Consider the following 24,168-nt stretch of genomic DNA (forward strand, 5'->3'; position numbering starts at 1 on the left):
GGAGCCAAGATATGATAGCATGTACCAATTGAAGGTGAAACGAAGACTTAACAAGAACTGTAAAAGTTACTTTATTGAAGTTTACTGCTTCACCACAGTTATATTATATTCAATATCACAATAATCTTTTAAAAACAGAGAATACTTTGAATAAGTTATAAATTCTTCATAACTTATTATTTTTTAACCATAGGGTAAAGCAACGAGAATAGTAGCCAAAAGATATCTTTTAACGAGTAATGTTGTGATGTACGCCTGCAATGCTCATGTGTGGATGAGCAAAAATATGATAGCATGTACCAATTGAAGGTGAAAGGAAGACTTAGTAAGAACTGGATAAGTTACTTAACTGAAGTTTAATCCTCCACCATAGTTATAATCGTATTGTATAATGTATATTAATTATTATTTAGTGTTTCGACCTTATCTAACGTTGAAATCCTTAAGCTTCAATCTAACCCCCTTAAAATGGAGATAATTTCAAACAAACGATTCAACAGTTAACTGAGGATCTGGAGAAAACGAGAAAAACTTCTCTTAAGAAAAAATGTCTTAACGTATTCCAGAGTTAAACCACAGTACACAAATCAGAAGCAGTAGAATATGAATTGATATATTAAATTTAGTTATTTAATTAAACATTCATCATAGTAACTTTTGAAACAGAGGGATGAGAAGCAGATAGCGCAGGAGCTGAAAATATCCATCAATCTCCACTTCTGTTTCTACAAAGGTTCTTATTGGACTGAAATACTCTGCAAAATCTAGCCTAGAGGGAGTCGCATGTTTTTATTGGTTCAGATCTGTAAGGTATGTTTGGTCAAACCGTATACGAAAGTATTAATTGAATCAATTAGCACTGAATCATTCAGAAAAGCACTTATCAGGGGGAAAATGAATGAATTCGAGATAGAGTATCAAATACTGCACTCACATCTGGCGGAAATACAAAAGAGTCTTTGGAGCAATCACCGGAAACTTTATATGCAATATGATTATGAATGCATGAAGCATTTTGTTTTACACAGAGTGGACACTCTCATTTCGTCCCCAATAACCTAATATGATCGACCCCAATTACCAAGCATCAAGTGAAATATAAACAATAAATTGGAGTTAATTTCAGGCACGATAATCTCCTATATCGTATCTCTGTACGCTGTAATTCATATAAAAGCAGCTAAAACTATTATGGATTTTAATCCTATAGTGAGAACTTAATACAGTATGACTGTTATGTTAGAAGGAACATTGGCGTCCACTCTAACATCGACTAATAGAATCTTCGCATTCACTTTCATTTCGGGGTTATCTATAATATTTCCTCCTCACATCTAGCTATCTAGTCTAGATGCCTCCATCGTCTGAGATGGAAAGTCCGATAAAGGGGCTCATGTTTCTTGCTAGGGAAAGCAGCGCGTTTAGGAGCCACCGAAAGGATAAAGTCGGGTTCAAAGACTGAAGGAGGTGCATGTACGTGTGTTCTAGACTTTTAAAGAAGATAAAATTGATTTCTTGATCAGATTACTGTTTATATGTACTAAAACAGCGTTTAACGAGGTTGTTGATGATCCCGCTCGTCGGAGAGATAAAGGCCTTGCTCAGCACTGTCCGCAACTGCCCTGAAGACCAGGCCAACCTATTTAATGACTTTTTCTTCGAGCAGTTCTCTGAGGCATCAACTTATGACATAGATATAGATTACTCTAATGATTGGCGCTTTGATATTGAATTTGACCACAGAAGGGTTAGCAAAATCCTTTCCAATATTAATGCTAATAAAGCTTATGGACCTGATGGTATCCATGGGAAACTTTTGAAAAACTGTGCGGTTGGGCTCGCATACCCTATATCAATACTTTTTCATTCATGCTACAACATTGGGACACTACCAAGGGAGTGGAAACTGGGGCACATTGTACCAATATTCAAGAAAGGGGATAAACATGAGGTTTCAAATTATAGGCCAATTTCTCTTACATGCTTAATCACAAAAGTTCTTGAACGCATAATAAGCGATGAGTTATTGGCACTTACTAATGGCATGATCAATGACAAACAGCATGGTTTCCGAGCTGAGAGATCTTGTGCAACTAATCTTGTAGGACTGTGCGACAGCCTAGCGCTCTCACTGAATGAAAATATGAGAACAGATGTAGTCTACTTTGATTTTGCCAAAGCATTTGACTCGGTTAACCATGATCTTATATTATTTAAGCTAAAGAGCAAATTTGGTATTGATGGGAGGCTACTGAAATTCATCACTGATTATCTAAGAGACAGGCAACAACAGGTCTTGATAAGTGGCAAGTTTTCTTCTATGAAAAACGCCCAGTCTGGTGTACCTCAAGGGTCAATTTTGGGACCATTGCTGTTCATTATGTTCATTGATGATATATCAGTGGGGATTTCACCAGGCACACAACTGTCACTGTATGCCGATGATACTAAAATTTGGCGTAAGATTGTTTCGGAGTCTGATATCCTGCGACTGCAGAAGGACATTGATTATCTCCATGACTGGTCACTTTCTAATAAAATGAGATTTCATCCCGACAAATGTAAGGTCCTCACCGTCGCAGGAAGGATATCCGAAACAGTTTCCCTCCTTAGTGTCCTACCACTCTTTAACTTTGTATACTCCATGGGAAGAATCACACTTGACTATGTTGATCATGAAAAGGATCTGGGTGTAATTGTGACATCAAATCTCGATTGGAAAGATCAGTGCTCCAAAGTCCTTTCTAAGGCAAACCAAAAATTAGGCATGGCGAGAAGAAATTGTTATTTTGTCCAAGACGTAAATCGTCGTAGAGTACTGTATCTCACTTTAGTGAGGAGCCTATTTGAGCATTGCTCGGTTATATGGAGACCAGTCACAAAATCCCAGATAAGCAAGCTGGAGGGCCTCCAAAAGCGTGCTATTAAGTGGATTCTTCACGAGGAGTATATGAGTTATCCACCATCCACATACATTCAAAAATGCAGACAACTGAAGATTATGCCGATTGAAGACCGCTTTGACTTCTTGGATCTCATCTTCTTCTTTAAAATTGTGAAGCAACATATACCTGTCACTTTACCCTCATATTTGCAACCATTTCAAGGCCACTCAAGGCTCAGAAATAGTCACATGGACTCTCTATGTTTTGTAAGCTCTATCTCACCTCGAGCAAGCTCCAACGCTTTTGCCAAGAATTTCTTCTATAGGACCCACACTAAGTGGAATCACATTCCTCTAGATATCCGTGAGATAGAGAGTATCACTGATTTTAAAAGTAAACTTTCCACTTACATGTGGGGGAAAATTATCCCGGTGGATTCGGACTCTGAACTTGACTATTCAATAGAAACAAATCCGTAAAATAGTTTATTCAAGATTATCTATTCTTGCTGTCTGCATTCACATATTTCTCAATTTCATCTCACAGCACAATATTTTATGAATTGATTGAATGGGTGTGTGATTTTGTTTAAAGTAACTTATTACAATTTTATAAGGGCCCATGCTTGTGCAGGAGCTGCATTTGCACTCAATATCTGTGTTTTGGTGACCCTCAGGTCCTTTGGTTACATACATTTTGTCCGAGACAATTTCAACTTTGACAATCCATGCTTAGAGGACAATATTATATTTAACTAATTCATTGTGTAAACGTGTATGTAATTGACTGATTTGAAAGATTTCAATAAAAAAAAAATGGGTAGGGTTTGGAGTTTAGATAGCCATGTGGCACGCTGCAACTAAATAATTCGAGAAATTTTTCTGGAATAATTTCAAGACTTGATGTCAATTTATTATCGGAGAAAAATACGATTTATGAAGGAGCAACATTACATTCTACCTACTACTCATTTCTCAAGATATCCACTACATGATGTTCTCTACCACTTAGAGTTTTGACTACCGTTCACCGAACCTTGACTGCGGCTTTGTTAACAAGGTTTGGACGGTAGAGGGTCCGCAGTAGTCCCATTACCTTAGTATTGCTGTACAACTACTATAAAACAGCGTTTATAAATATTCATTTACAGCGAACTTCATGTCAGAGGGGAGTTATTTTGAGGCAGAACAGGCTGAACGCTTAGCTAAATGCCGCACGTGCGTTCACGGAAATAACAGAAAACGGTGGTACGTGCGCGTGGAATCAAGTCCACAAAAATGATTTCGCGCGTTCCATTTAAGCTCGAATTCTGCCCAAAGTGTCCCAAAAGCGTGAAGAACTCTTCTTTTGGCGCCAGAACAATCCAGAAGGGTCCTTGCGCGAGACTCCCGTGAATCACGGAGCAATTATATGTTCGTAAAATATGCACGTGCATTAATCTCGCGCTTTATTAGAATTCCTGTTCCTTGTAATCTCCCGCCGAAAGGATCCGCTAAGCGTGGTAACTGTTTAATAACAAAGGCTTGTGATACTGACCGTGGCAATTTGGAAAACGATGTCGATGAACTTGCTACCTTATTTTACTACTACTTCGATGAGAACATCTTGTGATAAAGAGAAAACCAGGTAACAAAAGCAAAAAGAGTTATTCTGAAACGTGTGCTGAAGTTGATCCCTTCATAGTCTCTACGATTAAAAGGTTCCACCAAACCGTATGAGTGACGACCATAATCAGAAGTGTATAAAGCTGCTAGCATCTCACACTAAAATGTACACCATTAAATCTCGTGATAAGTTTTCTAACTCAAAGCTAGATTGTGTAGGAGATATTAAATATTACATGTCGAATTCTCTAAATGATATCTGTGGATTACCAGAAACACTTGGTATTTGTCTAGAAAGACGAGTCATGACCAGTTCAAATAAAAATCACAAATATGCTGTACGATAAAGAAAGCAATGAGTCGGTTATTCACCAAGTTCAAAACCATCCACCCTTTCCTGGCTTGTATTGTGTAATTTATTATATTTTAGAATGCGCACATGTGATACGGTTATCTGGTTAGAAACTTGATATTTTATCAAGTGGGACTAAACTCTTGAGAATAAGGACTATTTCAAGGTAACAGGTGCAGCTGTAATTATAACGGTTAGGAGTGTGTTAGATATGGTGACCATTGTAAACAGAGCTCCAATAATAGTGTTATCCGGGCACTGGACTAAACCAATACTTGGATCCAATACATTATCATCACTCTCTAACCCTTGGATACTGGGGGAGTTCCTGTGCCATGTAGAGTCAATCAGCTGATCTAGTGATCATTCTACTCGTTGTTTATTTAGAAAGTTTATTTATTAAATTTAATGCTTGAACAGAGGAGATTTCCACAATTATAATTGTTATATTTTGTTATATTGATACACGGCAGAAGTAGAACAATCCTTCAATAAAGAAGATTATTAAGATAAAAGGGCATAGAAATGCCTTCCTGAGAAGACGTGTTGGCTGCCCACAATGTCACTATGCATAATTTTGTTTGTGATTGAAACATTTTTCTTTATTCACAGCATCATAGGATTGGTGTGGAAGCGCTGCAGGGAGGCTGAGCAACCAATGCAGCTCGTCCCCCAACCAATGCAGCCCGTTTACGAGCAACCAATGCAGCTCGTCCCCCAACCAATGCAGCCCGTTTACGAGCAACCAATGCAGCCCGTTTACGAGCAACCAATGCAGCTCGTCGAGCAACCAATGCAGCTCGTCCCCCAACCAATGCAGCCAGTTTACGAGCAACCAATGCAGCTCGTCCCCCAACCAATGCAGCCCGTTTACGAGCAACCAATGCTTGTCCCACTACAAGAGGTGTGGGTATAGATGAAACAAGAATTAAGAAATGTAATTTATTGATTTTACCAATTCTGTGCCAATTTTGCGTCATTTTTAATAAATTTTATCTACCACGCTGACAGTGAAACAATTTTTATCGTATTCCAATTTCTGATCGACTTTCATGATATTCTCTAATCATGACCACTGTTGGCATTATCCGCGAGTAGACTGGCATGGAAGAAGAAGTACAGACCCTGATCTATTATTTTACATTTAATGAGCTGGTCATTATGAAAAAGAAACAGGTCACTGTATTCAGTGTAAACATACAGCTAATCCACTTCGTCCAATTAAACTGTCATAAATCTCTCGTTGTTGAGTTGTTGACAGTTGCAGTTGCAGTTGAACATAGTCGGTAAAATCATGTTTGAAATACGGTTATATAATAAGCAGTATTTCAGCAATAGTTTCACTGATCTAACGAGATATTAACAGAAACACTGAAACAGAGATAGGTCACGACCATGTAGTCGAGGATTAAACCCAAGTTCTCGGTTGGGCTGGGGTCGAACCAAAACCCCATTTTAAAACCTGCCCGGATATTATAACTTTATAAATGTGATTTAGCCTATACTAGGGCATTGGTCCAATTAAGGCATTGTCCAACCAATCAATATTGTGTGGTTAAAATATCATATTAATATTACCGCAAGAAAATGATCATTATTATAGTCATATCAGTTCAAACCGCCTCACTAACCAAGTGGTTTTCTACCGAGTGGGTACTTAGACGGTACTTAGAATAGTATAAGGTGAAATGATCCTGCACTAGATGTACTTAACCTGAGTGTTAATATAATTTGAAATAGAATCACTATCCGGTGGTTGTATGTTACGATAGTGTGATAAGTAATGACGCGAGAGAATGGTGAAGTGTGGTGGGAGGAAGTTGAAAAAATAAATAAATTCGGAAATGTTTGCTAAATGTAAGTTATGTAAGTTATGTAAGTTATGTAAGTTATGTAAGTTAATATGAGGAATACATTAGATTATTGCAGGTAAAGAGCGTTACAGGCTGTGTTATACTGTTATAGCTTGTGTGTGCACAGGGCGAGACCCCGGAACACCACGCTACGTTTCAACACCTCACCTTATTATATAATCACCTTAGTAAAACACTACAACAATTAACAATAAGACCCCTGTTAACTCCACAATAAATACGCTTAAGCTGATCACGTTTTTAGGTTAAGTGATATGCGGAGTAAGTTATGCGGAGTAAGTTACGCTGTGTACGTGAGACTACATAAGGGAGGTGTTGGGGTGGTGAGTCTTTTTCTTTGTTATTAGAAACATTTCTCACAGTTCAGCTTGTGAGAGGTGGTAAACCCGTACACACCGGGTCCGTTCTGCGGTGCTGTGCTTAGAGAGACACACAACAAAGAGTAAGATTAAGATAATAACAAGAAAATACCATCACTTAAACACTGGACAAAGTTTGAGCTGGGTGAACTTTTTTGGAAGGAAAAATGTTCAGACTTGAAGATGTCCCAGATGTGAGAGAAAACCAAACCAGCAAATTACCCATCCAGTAAATAGCCACTCTGATGAACCTTTTCCAACTCGAAAATAGTTGAGAACATGCCCAGCCTCGTACCAATTCTCCTATGAAACACAAACTGTTCTAAAAATTTGTTTACAGTGTTTATATTATAAATTGTACAGCCCTAACATGAGAAGGAAATCGTCATCTGGAGTAGCCAGATTCTAGAAGTTTATCCATTACTACAACAATATGACCAGCATACCCAATAGATTATCAGGTGAACACATTTAGCATAATTGCCAGAAATAATCAAGAATCACTAGAAATAATGACTGAAATAACTATTGTGATCCAACACTGAAACATTAATGGAGGGTAAGAACTAAAGAACTGTTGTAGGTTGAGGAGGAGGCATCTGAGGGAGAACTGCTGAAGAACCTTGTCATCATCAGTAAGTAACAAACATAATTATGATAACAGATATAGGTTCTATAAATCTTCTTTTTTTCCCTTCACATATTTATAAACATGTGACAAATAATATGATAGTTGCACTCGTATTTTAAGATGAAGACCAAACAAAGGCTCCTGAAACTATGCATATGGAAGTATCAAGTGAAAGATGAACGATTCTATTCTTGAAGGAAATGATGTGACAATTGACATGATCATGACTTGGGGTCAGAGAGTTGCAAGATGGTGTTTGAGATGAAGATGATGAAGAGTGAGCCACATTACTAAACTGTAGTAATTACTATCAAGATAACAAATAACATTACCTTCGACAGAGATGTCTTGGATTGCAAATCTCAATATGATAGTCCATATCATACCAAGTGTCATCTTCAGGTTACCGTCCACGATCTCTGAAAATATAACAGTTTTAGAGTTATGAACAAAACTACTAAGCTCTCAACAGAAATTCTAAAACTAACTCTCGTGTGTGTCGTTTTACTAATAAAAAGGTAATTAATTTTGTTAAGTTTGCCATTCAAATTCAGTAGCCAGTCAAAAGTACATTGTGGACTGCACTTGTGGTACTAGTAGCTAGATAACAATAGTGACAGGATAAAGTCACTTGAGTGCATTTAGCATTATAAGTTGTAAGAATTATAAATTGTAAGATTTTGTTTAAATTTCCTTATTTGTCTAAAATATAAACAGTAACGCCCACAGTTAGACCAAATATTCATAAGAAAACTCGGGTGGCCTAACTGCCAAACAATGGCCATTGTAACACACAAACTATGTGATCTGTCCTAAACTATTTCTACATTCATTTAGAGAATACGTTAGTTCGATAATTAATTCAAAATATGCTCAAGATATGTCATGATTTTACACAAAGATATGCGCATTGCAACTTAGATTTAAACTCAAAGATTGGGCACATATTTAAAGCAGCACTAGATTCTAGTGTGCATACCATTGGCACAGGCTAGCACCTTGTAGCACAACCACGTGCCACCCTATTATACTATCCCAGCCCTAATTTTAATCTCGAATTCATCGAAGGAATTTTATTACAAATGACATATTATTACAGAGTATACCGTTCTGACATTATACCCTGATAAGTACGGACTATATACCATCCTAAACTTAATCTTCTTATTTCCTTTAATACTTGTCATTTAACGAGTACAACAAAGATTATACCTTATTACCTGGACTACTACTACTACCTGGTCACCTGGTCACCTGGAGCGCACATATCATATTATGTGCCATTATGCACTGGAACATCTAGAATATGAAGCTAATTAGAACTATTACCAGAACATATTTAACAGAGGCTCTGGTCGGGTATAACATTAGAAATTGGGCTGTATTACTGTGGTCAGCTGGTCAGGGGAAATAGGAGCAGATAAACTGATTATCTGGTTCAGTTCGAGAGTAAGGTTTCTAAACATGTGAGGACTTTATGAAGCAGTAGGGAGGATACTTTATCATCTCGTATATATTAGCCGATATTAGCTGACATTAGCCGAAATTAGCCGACACCCTCTTTGGGTGGACATAGCAGACACAGTTTAGTTGACATCTGGTTAATGATAATGTTGCTTGTTAAGTGTACAAATTAATTACTTTGGTTCAGGTTTTCAATAATTAACATATTGTACTCTTAACACAGTGAGGGGATATTTAATCAAAATTCCTAGCCCTTCATCTGCTGGTAAGGCTAAATTTATTAATGTTTTGAATTTAAGGATTCTTTTATTAGGATTCAGAGTGCAAATATTCAGGGTTCAAGTTCGGCGAACTTTAATATAAACATAACCTGACTAGAGCAAGAATTCACACTTACATAGATGCAAATAGAGCATTTTTAGGTATTCACTATTCATATTTCATAACTCTGCATAAAGTTGAACATGGACCAGTAAAAGTTAACAGGTACTGTGAAAATTAATTAAAAAGTTAGTGACCTATATTTAACGCAAGTATTGAAGCGGTTACTTTGATAACATAGATCTTTTAGGAACCGCTGGTATGAAGTTGCATTAAGAGACTTTTGATACACGACTAAAGTTGTCTTTGAAGGATCAGTTGCAATATATCACTGTTTAATCCCAGTAATTGCGGTGGTAAAGAGGATAGATTCCGTTTCAGAATAATTTACTGTACTTTGAACTTCCCGGCACAACCGGTCTTGCAACCGGTCTTGCACTGCTCCCACCCGCTACTACCTATTGCTAGACTATTAGGCCACTCTCAACTAAACCAAGTGTAATGTGCAGTTTACAATTTACCAGATTACTCTTATTGCTTATTTAATTCTATTCTTGGGGTGCTTCTTGAGAATCAGTTTTTCTTCTAATAACATTACATAAATGTGTGATAATTATCAGAGGCCCCACCCCTGAATCCTGAATGAGAGAACCTAATAATTAGTTCTACCTCCTACTTCCTACTTCCTACTTCCTAGATCCTCCTACTGAATAATTAGTTCTACCTCATACTTCCTACTTCCTAGCTCCTCCTACTGAATAATTAGTTCTACACCCCCTAATGAGAACCTTATCATGGCTCTGCAATATTAGACACTTTTCAGATAACTGTTTAAAATTACATTCTCTGCAGAAACTGCACGTTGCACATTATTATAGGCCAAATATCTCATATCTGCGGAATATGACAGCGCAACCAAATTGAGTATCAGATGACATTCCAGTGAAAAAATCAAGTATTTTACCATCATTACACTATTCTGTAACAAGGATATCACTAAATTGCTACATTTAATAATTGTGAGCGTTTACAGCATTTACAATTTCTGCAATACTGCAACCAAACAGTGCGATTATATTTACTTATTAAGCGATGTAAGAGTTAAGGAGGAATGGATTAGTCGTTTGACGATCAAACTTAATTTTGTAATTACGAGTAACGTATTACAACATTTCCTAAGTTTTACCGAACAAGTTAGTTATCTGTAAATTCTATTATTTTTAGGAACGGAAACCATTGTGACCATATTAATGTGATATTACAGATATTATATTATTTATTATATAATAGTGATAACGGATCCTAAACTTTCTTAAACCCCAATACACATTACACAGTTAAATTACTTTTTATCAAATTATCCCAAGGCATTAAAATAATGTTAGATTCCTGAATACTTCTGATAAGTCTTTGTTGCGGCTTAAGTTACGTAGTGATTGAATAAAGTCTCTTCCACATTTAAGACGATTTCTTTTCGCGTTCTGTTTCAACAAAACTTGATAATTGATCATATTAACAGTTGCAGTGGGTGGTCTCCTAATTCAATGTTATTTGGTACACAATAATGCCTCTCCAGCTCCTCATGAAACCAGTAACCTGGATCATACTGTTTTGTACAACAAATATAAACCACTGAAACTGGTGGTACTGGTTATAACAACACAATCATTACCAATAGAACACTGTCCCCTGATTGGTGTAAAGAAGTCACGTGATACGATATGAGGACGGTGATTGGCTGAGAAGGTGAACTAAGAGTCCTCTGTTCCTATGCGGTTGACAAGTATTAGGTAGCCGTGTTCTGGTCATCATGCAGGTGAAATGTGCGTATTTACCTGTGTATTTACCTGTATAAACTCTACATTATACACTAGTAATTACACCCTCTATACACTCATCACAATATTTATTTGCCCACATCCAGAAAGGCGGCAGACCGGCAGATAATCTGCGAGGAAATTTTGGATTTTGGAGGAAATTTGGCGCCAAAAAGGGAATTTTTGAAGACACGGCTCTTTTTATTTTTAAGGGCATCAGAAAACGAGGGGGACATTGAAGAGAGAGGAAATTCAAAACTTTATGGAATCTGGATGTGAGTTTATTTGATATTTAAAGTGGGAAGTGAACTGAGAAGTAAGGGCGCCGTTAATTTGAAAACACCTAAACCGCTGGTTGAGCAGGTGTAATATTATAGGCCTCAAATTCACGGAATATTAACTCACGTGCAAATAAACATTCTACAAAGGAGCTCTTTTAGAATTTTAGTTCGGTCAGAGGGAGTCATCAGTACCCTCCACTACACGCTACAGTGAGGGAGTTATCAGTACCCTCCACTACACTCTACAGTGCAGTGAAGGAGCCAATGATAAACATCACCGGAAAGTAAACCACTGGGATTATGTTAGATGAGGCACCGTGTATCACGGTATTCATTACTAATTCCCCTCACTCATGACTCTTATATTTCTAACAATACTCTCTTGTAAATAACAGCTATACAGTGTTGTACACATAACACATGATATCAGGGGACAAGAAGTAAATATGTTTCTATCATTTCACAATACAATGAACCATCATGCACTAATTAAGATATGATCGCTTGTAATGGGCGTTTTGGCGTTATTTTCACTCCAACCATCGGTTGTATCTGTATTGTAATACTTAAGCTCAGTAAAATGACATCACAATGTAACTAAGATACAACAGGCCGTGTCAACAAGTCAATGAATCACTCCTCATACGACACAAGGTGACGTAGCTTTACGTGTAGCACTAACTGACAATATGTATTGCTGGGGTAATTTTTACAACTCAGAGCCTCACAAAGCTAAAGGATTTCGAGCTTTCTCAACCGCAGAGTAGTGACTGAGAATGTTTATCAAGCGCAGCGTGCGCTCTGCACTCTGCACTTTGCGCTTGATCGAGTGGTGACTGAGAGTATGCGCCAATGATTAAGACGTCCAATTATGATGACAATGTATTGTATAGGCCCTGTATAAGGAGACATGCAGCTCAGTTTAAATGGGGCTAATAGGACAACTGGTGTGGAGGCCACTGTAACTCCCCCTGTAATGACAGTGTGGCAGCTAGTTAGCAGGCACCGCGCTCTACAACATGTACACCGTGTCATGTACTGTGCTGTGGAGGTACCGCGCTGTGCTCCAGTGTATAATACAAGATGAGATCTCTCTCCGTCTGAGATTTGATTATACTAGGAGAAGTACACTCTCTTATAATAACATGTGTCAGGCAGTGTAACACAACACAGTGTCACACGCAGTGTTACACAACACAGTGTCACACAACACAGTGTCACACAACACAGTGTCACACAACACAGTGTTACACAGTGTCATGCTGCAAGCAGTGTGCAGACCTTCATACTTGTATCTTTCAGACCGTCCCTGCGACGGACAGTTTGTGATTAAAAATACGTCTGAAGTGAATGTGTGGCACATGATAACATCTGGAGGGAGTGTAATATGTGACCTGTAATAAACAGTGGAATTAGGGGCACTCAGTGGAATATCTAATAGCAATCTATCAAGCTGCATGCTGCAAGAACCGTATTATATATTGACATCTGGATCAATCTGTGTGTGTGTGTATGTGTGTGTACCATTTCAATTTCAATCATTGTATTAATGGAACTAGGGTCAGGGATGAAAGATAGTGGGGCTGTACTTTAGGTAAAATAGCATTTAATATCTCCTTACAATCTGGCACATTCTCGTATTTTCTGAGAGAAACCCTACAGTTAATAGAATCTCCCCTGATAGGGTATATAGTTAAGGGGGCCGGGGGGGGTCTTCATCAAAATTCTCTCGAAATTGACTTTGTAGTTGTTTCTGATGGAGGGGAGTGATATCTATCAGCTGTTTTTGGTCCCATGGAAAAATATTGTTTCTAGCCGAAATTATTGCCGGTCAAAGGTCAGCGCTTATGTGTAATTGTATTGCGCGAGCGATTTTCAATCGCGCGCCCTGAAAATCGAGTCTAAAAATCTATCTTCTCCTACATTTTTTGAGCAATCACCCTGAAACTTTCAGGATATGTTCTAAGGACCATTTAGAAGAGATTGTCTGGCCAGAATTTTGAGATAGGCCTTAGAAATTTTTTTATTCGATTTTGAAAATCTTGGACCTCGACTCGTATTTTGACGATTTTTTCAGGTCCAAGATTTTCAAAATCGAATAAAAAATTTTCTAAGGCCTATCTCAAAATTCTGGCCGGACAATCTCTTCTAATTGGTCCTTAGAACATATCCTGAAAGTTTCAGGGTGATTGCTCAAAAAATGTAGGAGAAGATAGATTTTTAGACTCGATTTTCAGGGCGCGCGATTGAAAATTGCTCGCGCAATACAATTACACATAAGCGCTGACCTTTGACCGGAAATAATTTCGGCTAGAAACAATATTTTTCCATGGGACCAAAAACAGCTGATAGATATCACTCCCCTCCATCAGAAACAACTACAAAGTCAATTTCGAGAGAATTTTGATGAAGACCCCCCCCGGCCCCCTTAATGGAACTTCTAAAAACAGGTGGTCAGAATTTCAGAATTTGGTCCAATGATTTAATAAACTGATATCTTCTGACGATGTTCGGCCTCGGTATCTATGACATTATTCATTATGCGGGCAGTTTTATCTGTTAAAAAACTAATCTTCAGGGTATACTTGTGATGTTCATGTTGATCTTCAAATTTCCTCCGTAAGCTATAAATAAATAGCTCAAATAATTTACACAACACAGCGCTTGAAGGTAAGATAATTCTGTGATTAGTTATAATCAGTATAGAACGTAATTAAGCTATACTTCTTTCCTCAGTTCATGCACCTTATGTATTTAATATCTAGATTATTAATAAATACTCACTAACTCACCATTATACTCTACATAATCTACATAGTTAATTAAGGTCGCCGAATTACCGCATATTCTCCTAAGTCCTATTGTCGTCAAGCATGTACATAATATGAATCATGAATGAGAGGTTGTGGAATTGTCCCATTATCTCCTCCTCCTCCTTTTCATTATCTCCTCCTCCTCCTTTTCATTACTTGCAGGTACACAGCCATAACGAACAATGATACCTCTCTGAGTAGTAGACCATACAAGAGAGAGATTTGTCTTGACAAAGAAGAGTAATAATTTATAATGTATTCAGTCTTAATTAATGAGCTCAAGTTCGGATGAAAAATTATGAAAATTATGAAACCACTTTTGATTTGGTCTCGCTGTAGACTTAATTTGAGTTACATCTTACAATTTCGTCTGGTAACAAAGACAGTTCGAATCAGTCTGCAAAATATTCTGCATTGAACCAGTCCGTTCTCGGACAGGAAATAAATTCCACGTCTCATCTAGCTCCGAGCAAACATAGCTGGAGTCTTGGAGTGTGCACTGTGTACTACACAGTGCACATAGCGCACACTTCACAGTGCACTGTGCACAACACAGTAGAGGAGGAGCACGTGCACTGGGTACGGTGGGTGGGCCAGGGAGAGAGGAGGCCAAAATTGAATTTACATAACGTACTTCCGTATAGAGATGTACTGTGAGGATATACACTGAGATACACACGCCAGTAAGTAATTGAACACCTGTTCTGCTAGTGCTGCTGCCAGAATGGCTCCTGATATATAGGAAATATAGGAAATCAGTAATCAGGATGGGTTGTACAAATACCCAGCTTATCAAACACAGTGGGGGGGGGAGAGCGGGGGGGGGGGGGGGCGCGTGATATGTGACGCACGTGAGTGGGTCAGGAACTTGATTTAGTTTTTCTACAAAATGTGATATTGTAGCAGAGTGGTGGTTGCAGGTAACCAGGTGATATTACCAGGTGATGTAACAGTGACTTAACAATGTTCAGTTAACATGTGTGTATGGTTTTAGTTCTCTAATACAAATATGATAAGTTTTAAGTAGTTTATATAATTTGTAATCATGAATAGCAGGCCCATCATGATATGATTCATGGTCTGGGTGGATTATTTGTAATTTCCAGCTGGCGAAGATGTCCACTTTTAGAGTAAAGAGGTAGAGGTGTTTTTGGAGCTGTGTTGCTAGACATGCATTCCTGATAATCAGGTATTTTATAGTCCGCACCCCAACTATTTAAACATGGCATATTTCATGCACAATGCACATCTGCAAAACGAGCTAATCGGATATCAACGTGGCCAAATATTGATATTTACGATTTCCTGCTCACTGAGCTGTTATTTTTAGTTTTGTTTACTTCCTTCATAAAATCACTGCGATCACCTAGTTATGAATATCAGATCAGAATCATGGTACAGTGAGAGATATTCTAACTCAATGAGTTCTAAGGCGTGATGAAGAGAACAAGGCGTGATGAAACCCAATTAATTATACAATCAATGTTAGCTCCAATAAGTGACATGATGCGGAGGAACGGAGGTATTTACAGGAATTATCATTCCTCAGTTAAACTGTTACTTCTGATCTCTTGTCAATTGTTATACTAGACTAATAGCTTTTATATCGTTAGGAAATCCTCCTGGAAATCTTGTTCTAGCTATACCAGAATATTGTTATATTAGGCTGTTCCCCTGGCTCATGCATGTCTAGTTTATCCACATAATATAATAAATAATATATAATATATAAAGCAGATTATTGAGGACAGTTGCGTTTGCCAACGCAGCGTTCTGGAATACTGAACATAGAGTTATTCGAATGTCTTACCTTCAGCTCCAATGCCTATTAAGTTGACTCCCTTGCTGGCTACAAAGTCCAACGCTTTCTTCACGTTGTTAACCTTGTGTATCCTCATTTTACCAGTTTCTAATCTGGCTATCTCCCCACCAGATATCACCTGATAGATTGTGTGTTATATCACTGTTAATTCAATTATATCTGGCTTATTTTGTAAGACTAATACTTATAATTATGGTAGGTAATTATATCCTGAGCTACCTTCCTCAGGAGTTTCTTCTCTTGAAACTATGGTAGGTAATAATATTGGAACTATCCCCCTCCCTCTTACTTGGAACTGTCCTCTTCCGAATAACTAGCACCCATCAAACTGCTTTTAATAGTCACATACTACCAGCTCACTTATACCTAGCAGCTCTTACACCCACATTAACAGAGGTTTACACGATTATAAAATACAGTTGTGAATGGGTATACACCAGAAATGAGTAACGAACAAATCAATCCTGATGTAATTAAAAGTCACAACTTAATTATGATCGCACATGTTGTATGACTATGGTTGGTCAGGATCTATTACACTTGGCCTAAAATAGGAGTTCTACGTGGCCCCTGTTTCTTAAAATGGGCTACATCATTAAAATAGACGGGGATTACATAAAATGTAAAAATATTCTAACATAAACTCGTCCCACCATGACCACCGTTAACTCCGAAAAATGGGGAAAATTTAGAGCATATATCATTAAATAAATTATCCGAATTACAACATACGATCTGTTCTAAATTATAAGAATTAAGTGCTGTAAATTTTCCTCAGAATATGTAGAGTTTTACAGAATGGTCCGGAACATTAACTTAAAGTAACGGGAAAGGGACATGAACCGCCAAGGTTCAGTTCAGTTAGGATGTAGATTTATCAGCGGGAAGGGCTCATGTTCGCAGCACGTACGCCAAGTGGAATGATAGCCAGTAATAAATAACATAAAACATGCTTGCAGAGGTGGGGAGGTGGTGTAAGTTTGGAGCACGTGACAGCAATACAGGTATTTTATTGGCTGCTGATTTGAATGTTTAATGTTTCCCGTATCAAATCTACTCAGCACGTACGGTGGGGGCCGGGGGGGGGGGCGGGGGTAATAAATAACATAAAACTAACCTCTAGTAGCTTGACGAGGTTGACACCCGATCTGAAGTCTTGTGCCACAGACTCGATGTGGATACCCAGTTTCCGGAGATGAGAGTTGCACCATGCTGTGAAGGTCTGAAACACAAGGAAATATTTTATAAGCTTAGATTATATATATAATATATATAATATATCTTTGCCACAGCAAGCTGAGTTTTAGATTTAAATGAGATTTTATCAGCGCTCGTTAGACTGCTTGTCACTTTATAAATGTTCAATCTGCTGGTTCAACAGCATGTAATGAGTATTTACGCACTGAATTGTTGTCATACAATTAACAATTATGTAAATATTTATGTTATTATTCTCGGAAGCTCAGCCCGGGTATTTACAGCTGGTACATCACCGTACTGTAGACAACACTTCAGAGGATTTCAACATTATCTCCTCTAACTTATAAAATATTAGTAGCATATTGTGTACAGTTGTAGATTACAGCCACCCTTCTAACGGATCTATAACTAATGTATTATTTCCGATTATATAATGGATAGAACTAATTCTTACTTAGCGTTCACAGTCCAGCAACTCTTCCAATATTTCACTGTTTCACTGTCTTAATGTTTCTACAATGTTTCACAGTTTCAACAACTCTTCACACTTCATTAGAGACAGTACTTCCTTAACACACAACACACGAGGGTATTTTACAGGATTTAACAGGGGGCTGCTATTGATAATTGCTGATTAACCTGCAGCTCCTCCAATAGCAGGGCGGGTGGAGGGCGTCTTGGTACTGAGCTGCTCTAATTGGTGAATTGTTGAAGTGACAAGGCAGCCTCTCCTGGGAGTTGCATACCATTCAACACTTCGAACATAAAAGAAGATAGGAAAGTATGTGGAGTGCGGAATTTGCCGACTGAGCTGTTTGGGTGGTACTGAGAGGTATCCGTACTTAGTTCTATTCACGCATTTTATCATAATATTACGGACATGTTTAATTCAAAACACTCACCACGCTATGGTGCTGATCCGTACAAAACCACCCTAGAATCTAAAATCTAGATGTTTAGCATTATAATACTCCAACTTGGTGACCTTATTAAGGCTGAGAAAGAGAGCCCGGAAACCAAAACCAAAAGCTGGACACCCTACTGTAAATGTGCTTATGACCGCATAAATTCAATCTAGAAACAGAAAATACGAATTTGCACCTAATTCACATGACACAGTGTCAGTTTCAGCTGTGTTATAAACTAGAAGTTATCAGACGAAACCGTACACTCCCGCACGATATAGACATTATATACAGGAAATATGAGAGGTACCACCTGGTGAACACAGGTTAACTGCCGGGCTAAAATAATATATTCACATTATTATATGATATTAATAATATTATATTCAACTCATTTTATATTTAGAACAGTTAAATATTATAATGCCGGTACTATGATGGGTTATGTTGAACTCATCTAGTTTGGAAACCCAACATTCGGGGACACATCGGCCTGAATGTCGCCAGTAGCCTATACCTACACTGAAACTTGATTGAAATTTAAGATAAGGTTTTCAGAGTGAACGTTCGCCCACAAAGTGTATCCAGCCTATCATCTCTTCCTTCTGTTGAGCTTTAAACTTCTGTTAAAGGTAACATCTTGGCGAAAACGAAGCTTACTATTAGCAGCTAGAAGCAGGCCAGATGAATTTCGGGGTTACCACTGCAACTTAGAGTAATTCGCAGTCTATGAAATACAATTGCGCACTAAGCAAAGCGCTGTGACCTAGGCAAAGCGCTGCAACCCAAGCAAAGCGCTGCGCACACCTTTAACTCCATCCTCTCCCATTTGGCGTCAAGATAACCTTGCGGAGTGCACTGCCCACGCAACATGTTTGTCGCACATGAAACCGATAACACCGTCATCTTTACTTATAACTAAATCACATGTTTTTTAGTTGTAAGGACTATTTATTTAATTGAGCGACTAGTGAAGTTTGGTTAAAATCGCTGTTATACGATTTCAAAAACGTAAAGATAATGGTAATATAATATTTATGTAATAAATAAAGAATTTATCAGGCGGTGTCACCGTTTTACACTCCAGAATTCTTCTGAGGAATTCAAATACCCGTAAAGTAAATAACTAGGAGTGACAAAACGCTTTAAAACTAGCGCTGTGTCCGATTATACTGTAGTAGAAAGATTAGTTTTATCATTATTACACACTACACACAGGTTCGTCACTGTTGTGAGGTAGCTGATATGATTGCGCTATGTTCGCCTTGACTGAGCTGATCACGGATTTACGAAAGATTGTCCGCCAAACTTCTACGTAATGAAAATTATACAAACCTATCTAAGACGAGAAGTACGTATTGTACCTGGCTTAAATACAGGTATCTTATTAGTCGTACGTTTTTTCCAAATCTTAATAAAAATTTAGGGGATGTCACCAAAGTCCAAACCTTGATAGCCTGTGTCGCATGTAGTGTTTCTGCTAGTCTATCTATCTCCGTGTTTTTGCGCTTGATTGTTCTTTCCATGGAATATCATGTACAAGACAAAGTACAGAAAGTTACGGACAATTACAAAGCAGTGAAAATGTACACAAAATAAAGTTAACAAACAAGAGGTCCCTTTACTGTAGCATTTTACATACAATATATTATTTATTATTACTTGCCACATGAAATATAAACATCATCTGGAAAGTGGTACACAACAGTAGTAATAGTGCAGTGTAACCATGGTAACGTGCATTTAGCGCAGTGTAGTGTAACGTGCATTTAATGGACTGTAGTGTTCCATCATCGAAATTTACCCCGAAAATAATTGATTTTTCCATGGCGCTTTAAGGATAGATTCCAGATAGGGCGAGGTGCGAGCTAACTTGATCATCTTACATAAGTCGATAATTGTGACAAATCATGAATCATCATGATTCATGAAGTATGCAATGAACTTTAAATACGTGTTCAATTAAAGTATCATAAATATTATGTAACTGTATTTTAGAGGTATAGTATGGATCTTCAGAGGCATCAGCCAACGGTATCGCACTATTGACCTAATACCGCACTTTGTTGCACCATCGGCCGTTATTCGTTTTATCAGATTTGTGTACTTCAACTAATCAACTTGGTATTGTTGTTTACAATGAGGTTAGATCGACATATCCATAAATATGGTTAGGGTCGAACGTTTTTCATGACGTAACATTAAAGACATCTATGTATAATAATAAATAATAGAACAATTTTTCTTTCTAAAATATTCCTAGAAAGTGCTTTATTGTTATTACCAAATCATAGCAAGTTGATAACGTATTGAGTTTTAATACTATCGATATTTGATTTTAAAAGAAACAAAAGAGGGTGAACCTTGGCAAACGAATAATTATTATTATTATTTTACGATCATTATTTTACAATTATGCAAATTTGACGAATTTTTCAGCTTAATTGTGGTGTTTTTTGTTTCAAAATTTGCCGCATACAAAAAAGTTTTGGGCAGGAATCGCACTATTTACAAAATATAACCGCGCCTACATGTTGCCTTTCTGAACCTTTCTATCAGAAATTCATAGTAAACCAGTCACTTATAGAATATGCGAACTTTTCAAGATGCCATTTAAACAAATTAAGTCATTATAAACTAAGACTCTGATTGTAAAGATATGGTAAATGTTTAAAACCTTGTACCAAGTAACGTTTGTTAGCTGGTTATAACTTATATTGCAGCAGGCTACTGAATGTACCATCGTTCGAACGTTTACAAAATATACAGAAATCTCATTTAAAACTCATCAACGAAGTGATTCTAAAAGCGACGTATGAATATTTATCATTCAGTTATCAAACGTGATGCTGTTTTGTTAGTGAATCCATTTGAATTTGGTCTCAGATAGACCTTGTTCCAAGAGTTGAGGAGTACACCCTTTTTTTAAAGGAGACTATCAGTGTACATTCCGCATTCTGCAAACAACCACACATCATATATAATGAGAGTAGTGTCACTAGTGATCGCGTGTTTTAAGTAGTTATTCTCCTCTGAGAAACTAAGCCTTGCCAGAGTTTGGGGCCTTACTAAATCGGCCCACTAAAGGCCGCAGTTTCTATTATATCTAGCCGAACAATAATATGGCTGATAAACAGAATATGATCAATAAAACTTACGTAAAGTTGCTGCCTATCCCACTGTTTGTCCAAAAATCCAGCAGGCATTTTCACACTTTTAACAAAAAAGCCTTCCTAAAACTGTCTATCTATTTCTGGAAACTTGGCACAACCTTGCGGGACAAGAACTGAGTTTGAAACACAACAGAAGCTATCTTTACGACAATATACTCAGATCTATTTAGTTGCTAGAGATAGAGAGAGAGAGAGCTGTAACCAATTGCAAGAGCTCTATTACTGTGCAGCACTTCCGGACCTGCCGTACAGACACAAGACTTTTACTTACCAGTGATCTAAAGATAAGCGGCCTCTAGTAGAACGGACAGGCCTAATCATGGAAAGATCAGTGGAATACTGGAATACTAGCACTGGGTGGAGGCTGGTGGAGGCACTGGGTTGAGGCTGGTGGAACTGCATAGTGCGACCTCTCATTTGCTAATTATATGTACAGGCGTAATTAGGTGAACTGGATTGCTGCATATTTGCTAATTTAAGTTAAGTCAAATCATTTAATCTCCAATATAATCATAGCGTTATAATATATATAATATATATCATGCTCGCCATTTATAGTTTGTATGAAAGTTTTTAGGCGACTTATCGTTATCGATTATATTTTGCGGTTTCGTAATCTCCCAAGAAATATTCTCTAATCGACCATTTAGCCTGAATATCATTTCAGAGTCTAGGTAAAACGATATTTGAGATGTTAACCTCGCAAATAATTTTTATTTGACATCAGGATAACTTATCACAAAAAATTTAGCATATTTTTGGTAAAACAAATTACACAGTGCTACATATAATGTCTATCACACTAATTCTACACGCAACATAGAACCCTGCAAAACGCAGTTAGAGGTAAAACGATCGCATTAAACTATTAAAGCACCAACTCTGCAGCAGACGCGCAGCTAGGTAGTCCAAATCAGGCGAATTCTTAGTCGAACGTACATAAGAAAGAATTTTGTGGTTAGGAAATAGGAAATTGGGGAACGGAGTAAATCACATTACATTATGAACTAGAAAATATTGATATTGAGGGGGGATGTAACGACTAATTTTGACTTATTTTGACAACGGTCTATGACTGAATAGCGAACATTGTTTCGTTCTAGTCACAAAATAGTCAATAGTCATCCTTAGACGAATTACTGTTAACTATCAAATTAATGCGTTAAAACTAATATGTTAAAATGTATTAAAGTAAAGGCTTATTAATATTATTCTGCGCTGATCTGAGTCGCTTCAGCATCGCTAACAAAATACGTGATAAAGCTAGTGTTGTATTGTATTGTATTGTATCAGATGCCATCGTGGAGTAGGTGGTCTCCTGCACCTTTTCCGCCTTGACATAAAAGAAAAAACCTAGACATGCAACCTGCAATTCGAAGGTGATTGCAGCCCTTACGGAAGACTATAAGGTCTTCACTCTTCATGCTTATGCCTTATATAATTAAATGATTAAATGATACATAACGATAACTTTTAACCCCAGAAGTTTCCAGTTTCGTCATGAATCGATATACTCACTGAGCTTGGTGTCACTTGGCCATGAGAAAAGCTGGGATTGACCGTAAAATTGTATTGAGATAAATGCCGTAACATTTATTCCTCTGAATTAAAAACGCCGTAGGTGATAAGTCTGAACCATTCATACTGATTCATACTTTATTAAATCGTGGAGTGGAGTAATATGGTGTAAAGAGTGCATAATAACGAAGTTTATAAAAGCATGAAAACAATTATAGAAGAGGCGAACATCACGTGTTGTTGTCACGAGGATAAAGCTAGTAGTGTTGCAAAGTAAGCGTTTTCAGATAAAGATAATTATCTAATTATAGTTCAGGCAGTAGTATAAACAGTGCCATGTCATACTGTTCCCACCGCGCGGTGTTTATAATTTCTAGTTTTAGAACATTTCACACATTTTCAATGAATTCTGCTTGCAATGATTTTTAAATCAATCAGAAATATTCGAGATGACATCTAATATAGCGATGCAACTCGAATTCAAACGATACACGGAGAATAAAAGATAATATAACTGTCCTAAGAGGACCTAACCTGAGTACTTGAACGCAAATTACCCCACAGTTCGCAGTACACTCAGTAGCTAAACTAAGGGAAGTGATAACGCTAACCATCCTCCGACCTGGATCAAGGTGCCAGAGATACTACGACATTTGCATCCAATTTAGAAGGGATTGCCAGAGTGTTAGATAAGGGAATAAGGGTTCACGACATCTCATGGCAATATGGAGATGAACAGAGGAACAAATACAATGGGTGCTGTCCCCGGCACGCTAAAAGAGGGGAGCTTGTGAGAGGGAGCAGGACCGATCATTTGCATAAACCCCTCATTAGTAACTCTCTCTTGCTATTGCAGACTGAGCCACAGCCATCTTTGTATGGGCAAGCTCATGTGAATCCGAAGGCTTCTTCTTACATTTAGATAGGGACAGGAAGTCCAGGATAGTCTCAAACTAATGCGATCCTAAACTACAAACAATTCAACATTCACGGTTATAATCGGAAGATAGTCCCACAAAGAATCTGCATGCACACACATAGAGTGTTAGAAGAGAGCTGTTTGTAGGTCATTGGTTGCTATTAGGGAGAGCAGGAAGGCGGGTGTACACCATGTGGCAGAACTGTGAACACATAATGGCTTTCCTAATG

General features: G+C 37.7%; 1 protein-coding gene across 3 annotated transcripts in view; it reads right to left on the bottom strand.

Annotated features, from left to right (window-relative positions):
- Nucleotides 1–24,168, bottom strand: part of LOC134818978 (alpha-actinin, sarcomeric-like) — a 136,659-nt gene that overhangs the window by 33,594 nt on the left and 78,897 nt on the right. The window contains exons 1-4 of one of the 3 annotated variants that reach the window (XM_063828720.1): nt 19,777–19,899; nt 17,341–17,445; nt 16,212–16,341; nt 8,038–8,124 (exon numbers count right to left, since the gene is read on the bottom strand). In XM_063828720.1, coding sequence (XP_063684790.1) covers nt 8,038–8,124; nt 16,212–16,341; nt 17,341–17,445; nt 19,777–19,854 — 400 coding nt within the window. In that variant the 5' untranslated portion in view covers nt 19,855–19,899. Of the gene's footprint in view, nt 1–8,037; nt 8,125–16,211; nt 16,342–17,340; nt 17,446–19,135; nt 19,246–19,776; nt 19,900–24,168 lie in introns of those variants that run through there. The other 2 variants (XM_063828719.1, XM_063828718.1) reach the window with 2 other exon arrangements.

Source organism: Bolinopsis microptera, chromosome 7 (genome assembly GCF_026151205.1).
Source record: "Bolinopsis microptera isolate Bmic1 chromosome 7, MBARI_Bmic_1.0, whole genome shotgun sequence".
In the NCBI taxonomy this organism is placed as follows: Eukaryota; Metazoa; Ctenophora; class Tentaculata; order Lobata; family Bolinopsidae; genus Bolinopsis; species Bolinopsis microptera.